The sequence below is a fragment of the Alligator sinensis genome, unplaced genomic scaffold, assembly GCF_000455745.1.
Source record: "Alligator sinensis unplaced genomic scaffold, ASM45574v1 scaffold73_1, whole genome shotgun sequence".
NCBI classification, from domain to species: Eukaryota; Metazoa; Chordata; order Crocodylia; family Alligatoridae; genus Alligator; species Alligator sinensis.
Genome location: NW_005841838.1, coordinates 911,932 through 919,052, shown reverse-complemented (window position 1 = coordinate 919,052; position 7,121 = coordinate 911,932). Strand labels below are relative to the sequence as shown.

The following is a 7,121-nucleotide window of genomic DNA, read 5'->3' as shown; positions in this document are numbered from 1 at the left end:
TTGAATTAAGAGAAGAGATCTTTAATCAGAATTTTGGCTTCCCTGTTCATATTCATCTTCTAGGTAAAAGAAAGAGAAGCTTTTTACTTTTTTAAACCATTGGGTAGAGGGCAACAAAACAAACAAACCCTGATTATCCCAAGCCATACAAAGAAGCAAAAATAGGTATCACCTACCATATTTACTGAACTTGAAGACAAGGTTCTCCCCCATTTTACATGGGAAAGCCCCTTGCCTTACAGTCAAGTACTAGGTGGCACAGGACAGGCAGCTGCTGTGACTCTGTCCCCAACCTGGGGTTTGGGTGGGAGCTAGAGTTGCCATTTAGCCCCTGCTGTTTCTGCATACCCTGCCACTCCTTCCCCACAGCCTCCAGTCTTCCCCCTACACTGCTATTCTCCCTCTGCTCCTTCCTTTTCCTCCGTACCAGCAGGCTCTATCCTCACTGCAGCTTGAAGCACAGAAAACACAGTAGCAGTGCCAGCCATGCTGTGTGCCCCAGGCTCCAGCAGGGATGAAGCCTGTTGAGGCATAGCAAAGGTAAGGGGGGGGAAGGGGGACATGTAGAGGCAGGAAGAAGGGAGCCCAGGGACCAGAGGCTGCGGTGGGGCACAGGTGGCATAGAGGAATGGCGGGGGCAAGCTGCCTGCCTTGCTGCCTGCCCCACTGACCCCCTACTGCCTATCTTCACACTGCTCCCTCCATTGCCTGCCCTACCACCCCCCCCCCACACCTGCCCCATTACTAACCCCTCAGCACCTCTCCTCCCACTGCCTGAAGAATTTAAGATGATCCTCCAAGAAGTAGATTCCATACAGAGAAAGTTATAGTAAGTTTTTAAATTTTCCATATATAGAATTAATTAGGGGTGTCATCTTGTATTCAGGTAAATATTTCAGGTCAACTCTGAAATATGATGTGGGCTCCTCAAAATGATTGTTGATGTCAGTGTTTTCAAACATTAATACTATTCACATTTGAGACCCAATACTCTTTAAAATGCATATTTCTAAATTGCCAACTTGTCCCCATGGGTAATATTTAAAATAATTTATTTGGTGGGAAAACTTGTAACTGTCTCTGAAGATGACATTTCTCCATTTTCTCTTACTTGGGTTTCTAAAGCACATCATCCTGTCAAGACCATCTAACACAGTGGTGCCAAATTTAAGAGAGTTGGCAGCCCTGATGCAGACTTCTCATGGGCTGGCAACCAACTTCTGGATCCAGCCTGAGGGGCTTCTCATTGCAGCTGCCAGAGCTGCTGTTCCAGCACATGCAGTGCACAGGAGTTACCAGCAGTGCTCACTGCCACGCTGCCAATTTGCATGCTGAGGAGCGACAGAAAACAATGTTCTGCGGAGGATGGTGTTAGCCTCCTGGGTGCTAGCTGCAGTGGTATAGGGGCTCTGAAACTGTGGCGAGATGCCTCGCAAGCCAGACCCAGAGCTGAGTCAGCCAGCCAGAGCACCATCCAACCCATGAGCCAGATAATACATCTCTCTCGGCTGTGGCATCTTGTAATTTAAATGGTACAATTTTTCCCTTATTTCAGAATCCAGTTAATTTATGTCAAAAGGAAACACTAGTAGGAATCAAATCATGATCTGGAAAAAGGAAAGTAAAATGCACAATCTGAATGTCAGGTAGCAGCAGTGTGCAAGGTTAATCTGATCTAGAAACACCTAGTCATTAGGTTTTGTGTTCCCTGAAGTACCACTTCATAGAGAAAAAGAAAGGTGAACCTACATGTTCCATTTAGATAAGACACTGAAAGAGGCTCGAATATATAAATCATCAAGTATCTGCTGGCTGTGTTCAGAGCAATTTTCCTTTCAGGTTGACTGAGAGTAGCCAGGTACCTGTAATTTAACAGTGATAATGAAAGATGAACAATGGAATGATACAGTTTCATTTTCCAGGTGATTAGTAGCAGTTCTTGGCTTTTCAAGCGAGGGCTCGATGTAAAATCCAAATGCAACAGTCATTTAGAAAAAAACAGCTCTTCACAGATCCTTTGTGTTTCATCTGGTGATGTAACACTGTGGCCTACTGTTCTGGGGTCTGTGTATATTTCATAGTCATTTCCACCCTGTGGACAGAACAGAAAATCTGTTTATTTAGTCCAGTATGGAGATAAGCAGCACAACATGCTCAGGAGGCTGTCTGAATGGGCTTCAAGCTTAATGGGCTGCTGGAAACCTTGGCCCCATTAATTTTGCATTAGTTACTGAAAGAGAGAGCTTCACTGGTCATGAGATAGCTGTGCCCTCACTGCTGGAGCAAGGATTCAGTCCCCTATACCTCTCTGCCCTAGGACGGAGGTGGTCAAGCAGCAGAACACTTACCTACGATCAGCTCCACCCTCCCTCCCCAAACAAGGCAGGAGGAAAGAGCGAACTATCAGTATTGCTCTACAGTTCCAGGGGCTGAAGCTCTACTCCTCCACCTGCCCATCTGGAGATTCAAGCAGGGCAGATCGTAGCAAGTGTTGTCCTGAGGCTTAGTTTTCACTCTCCTGCCAGAATCGAGAGGTACGTAAGGATTTGGGTCTATCTCCTGAGGTGTGGGTGACTTTTACCTGGAGTCCCAGCACTCTGGGTGCTGCTGCTCCCAGCACCTGGGGGGGCAGTAACAGTAGCTGCCAGCCATGGTGCAAGGTGGGCTGCAATGGCCAGGGTGCTGGGAGTCAAGGCCAGAAGCTGTATGTAGCCTTCTGAAAGGTTTCAAATATTACATCTTGCAGTGCCTAACTTCTAAGTACCAAAGTCTTTTACTAGACCTAGTCCATAGCAGCAAAAAGGGGGATTAAATTTAGATTGGGTTCATATTCACCTCAAATCTATTGTAGTTACTAACCAGTAAGAATCATCCATCTCTTAGGAAAATAACTAAAGCAAAATAGAAATAACTAACTAATTTGTTTTATATCATATACTCTTTGAACACAAGATTAATTTAGTTACATTTTGAAAATTTACTGGAACGTGGTAAATGCCCTGTATCCCCTCCCCTTCACAAGGGTGATACTGCTCTAGAAGAGTGGCTTCAAGTCTTTTTGAGCTCGCAACCCCACTCCCTTGGTCAGCCACCCCTAGTTTGGGAATTACTGTCCCAGAGGCATTAGTCTGCACTGCTGAGACTATCCATTACTGTATGCACATGGTAAAGAAAGAGAAATGCATTTGAAAAGCAATTAAAATCACAGTACAGATTCATTCTCCAATGTAACCGATTAAGAAATCTGCTTAGAGAGCTATTTGTTTGGAAAAGGCATTTTAAAAATCTATATGCAGAAATAATGCAGTACTCACTGGCATAGTTTTATCACCAAAAAAATAAATGGTCCCGTATCCATCGTTGGCTACAATCCCTAAACAGTACCTCTTATCCCAACCATCTGGGAATACATCAAAGCTTATCTGGCCCCCTAAAGTGGAGACAAAAACCAAGCAGTGTTAGAAAAACTGTAATCTACACTTATAATGGGGGAGGACTGTGACAGAACTCCAACATGAAGGGTTTTCATGTGCAGAATTTAATACAAGACACACACACTTCCAGTAAAACAGTGAATGCTGAATCAAAAAATGCAAGATAGTGCACACTAATTATTTCAAACATTATTCCAAGCTAAGCTTTAAATGTTGAAAGAAGAGGTTTCAAATATGCACCCAAAGAACTTTAATTCTGCCTAGTAGTAGGTTATAATCCTGTGAAGAAAGATACAGGATTACAAGTAAGGGCATTAATCTTTGCAGTACGGGATTGGATTAAATTACTACTGATATATTTTCACACCTGAAGTATAATGTAGTTAAACACATTTTATTTGACACTTCTTTTCCAAAAAGGGTGACAAACAGTGATTTAGGTGGCTGCTTTTACAATTGTGCCAGCCCACATCACCTTTGTTCTGCATAAACACAAGCTGCAGTCTTATTGGATGGAGCAAAATAAAGAGATGCTTTCACACCCTTCGTCAAACCTGCAGAAACTTGAGTGTGAATGTGTGCATCAGCTTCTTGATATATTAAGTTCACTCACACAAACAAGTCAGCAGAAAACAAGATTTTTTTTTATTTTTTATTAGTGTCAGTATTTACTCATTCAGGTGTTCACTCCAAGCCCTGAATCACCCTGTCCTGAGAGGAGTCAATGCCATAAAACCCCTCAGCTTCCAACAAAATAATGACAGCTTTAAAGGACACTGGGATAACTATACAGCCTCAAGTACAGGTGTTTATACAATAATTTCTAGATATACAATTAAGCCAGATTTCCAACACTAAGAAATATCTTTTTGACTATTCCCTCTGGAGTACATAACACTAACCTTCACTCCTTCCTTTATATTCCACTGTACTATAGGTATTTGTGGGTATGTTCTCCATGTGTTTTTGCAACTATTCATAAGCTTTTTGTAATAAAAAGGGGGCAGTCAGAGCACCAACACCAATAATGCTTTTCACTCTACTTAACTCAGAGTTAATATTTTTATTCTAAATATATTTACAGGGGATTTTATTGTAGGGTCCATATGTCACTGCTTCCTTCAAGTGTGTTCAAACTACATTGTATGATTTTTACTGACATTAAAAAAAGGATTTTACTCAGTCTGTGTGCATGTCTAAATGGAAGGGCTTTATAACAAGCCCTACAGAAATTCACAATTTAAAGGTAAACAGAGAAAAACAAAGCTTAGGAGACAACCATCTGTTCTCTTTAATATGGATAAAGAGGAGAGTTTGGCAACATTCGCAGCGGAGAAGATAGGATGAACAAGTCTACAAAGATTTTTCATTACTGTACAAGTGAAAGATCCATGGGGTATAAATGTGTCTACCTTTGAGTTTCCTTTCTGCTTCACTTCCCCACAAAATATTCCAATTCCTAACATAAGAAGTGAAGAACTACTGAGTATTGGAAGCAGTGCCCAGGCAGTTAAGTATCTGCAATATGAATGGTGCACAGGAAAACCAAAGTCAAGCAGCATCAGCCGCACAAAGGATGTTAAAAGACAACAATCTTAGAGAGAGGAGAGGTAACATATCCTTTGTGGTTGTACCATAACATGCCCAATGAAAGCATAAAAGATTATTTCATCATTTATAAAACACCTGCAGCCAGCCACATTTTAACATCTAAGTTACATGAATGAGCATTATAGCAGGAAGATATAATTATCTTTAAGTGAAATTCTTCTAAAATGTGTACCTATGGAAAATGTGAGACCTTTCCCTGCAAAGTCTCTTTGTAAATCAGCTACAAATTTCTCTCTTATATGTTCTTTCTGTGAAAAAACAAAAACATTGGTTAAATCAGTTCCATTTAGCACAAAACATAAAAATAAACACCAACCAGGGAAATGTGGTTCTGACTTCTTTCCAAGTCCAGGCACACACTGCTGCAGTACTAGTATGAGGAAGCTAGGTTCTGTGCATTTAAGACCTACTTCAGTCTGAAACATCTCCAGGGTGTCACTCCATTACTATGCAAACATATAGCAAGTGAAAGCAGAATCTGACACACTTAAGGATCTCAGTGTATTTGCCGTCTAGTGATGTACGTACAAACTAAGTAATTATACCTTGTATCCTCGTTGAAAATATCAAATTTTTTGGACTCAAAACTGAAATACTGAGTGGTTAAGACCCACATTTTCTAAAGCAGACCCTAAGTTTGGGTGCTACAAACTTTGGCGCTCAAAGCAGTTTATTTTAAAGGCCCTTAATCTCTTTGGTCAGCCAGTAACTTCCGACAACTAGAGCTTCAGCACCATGCCATAGGTCAAAAAGGAGGTAAGTGGCACAGTGGAGAACAGAGCCTCTATCTAAAGCTTTTAAGCACAAAACCATCTCCTAATGGTCCCCAAAGCTGCATTCTAAAGACAAATATTGAACAGTTCTGCCATTAACATTTAGTTTAAAACAAGTTTACAAAGGTTAACTAGAAACGGAGCACTGCCACCTACTTTAATGAGTTTAAAAGTTATGATAGCAATGGACACTATAGAAGAACCTGAGTTTTACAGGAAGTGCTGGTGCAGGATGGGAGGGAAGGAAGGAAAACAAACATCTGAATGAAACACTGGAAAAATATCCTCAAGGGTACTGTGAACAGAGTATCTGTTAGATTACCAGAGACAAAGCAGAATCAGGTGCTCTACCTTCCTGTTTCCTGGATTCAGAGAAAGAGAGTAAAGGAGATTTTGAAAGTGTTTTTAAATGCAAGAAAGGGGTTTTACTGGAAACACCACATGACCCTGACTGCCTGTTAGAACAAGGAGGAGAAGCAGGGATTATAAGGACAAGCAGGTATTTATAAAATTCACTTACTTTATCAAGTTCATAGAACTCAATTCGCTCTTCCTGGCTGCAGCTTCTCCCAATAGGGGATACGTTTAGCATCCCATTTCGGAACTCAATAAAAGTACCCCTGAATAAAACAGTAAACTGTCACTATTGACAATACATATAAATCCACATACACCTGAAAGAAGCAGAGTCATGACTAGACTGTGTAAATTAAATCCTAAGAGTTATGCTTTATGAGCATACCAAAAATGGCACTGATGCAGTGAAATGCTAAGGTTTTTAATGGGCAGGCACATGTGGGCACGCCCATTCAACACATATGACCTTTACAATAAAGATAACTAAGGAAGCGAAATTTGCATTCCACAGTGCAGAGTGCTACTGCCCAAGCAGAAATTTGCTCATGATGCCATAATTAGCATGGTTAGGTATTCTACAAAAGTTTGATAAATATAGTTATTAGGGATCTCTGTAAATCACTGAGGAAGTACCTGCAATAGCTCCTGTAATAATTTTTTTGTTTCACTGCTTGTCCTCCCTCCCACCTGATTGGCAGAGGGGCCCTGCTGGCTGGACCATTTGCTACTGATCACCAGGGAAGTGGAAACAGTGGTTTAAATATGCCTGGTTAAAAAACCAAAAATATGGTTTTGCTTCTCCACTGATCAGCAGTAGGGCTACGGGGGCCCCTTTGCCAATCCGTGGTGGGGAGGCAAAATCCGTGGCATATTTAAAACCATGATTTTCACTTCCCTGGCGATCAGTAGCAAATAGCCTGGCCAGAGGGGCCCCTCAGCCAATCGG

The 7,121-nt window shown here is 41.5% G+C and overlaps 1 protein-coding gene across 1 annotated transcript in view; it reads right to left on the bottom strand.

The window, feature by feature from the left end:
- Nucleotides 1-7,121, bottom strand: part of PMM2 (phosphomannomutase 2) — an 11,152-nt gene continuing 4,031 nt past the window's right edge. Inside the window, exons 5-8 of the mRNA XM_006015494.3 lie at nt 6,339-6,438; nt 5,218-5,293; nt 3,315-3,430; nt 1-2,092 (exon numbers count right to left, since the gene is read on the bottom strand). Coding sequence (XP_006015556.1) covers nt 1,985-2,092; nt 3,315-3,430; nt 5,218-5,293; nt 6,339-6,438 — 400 coding nt within the window. The 3' untranslated portion in view covers nt 1-1,984. The remainder of the gene's footprint in view (nt 2,093-3,314; nt 3,431-5,217; nt 5,294-6,338; nt 6,439-7,121) is intronic.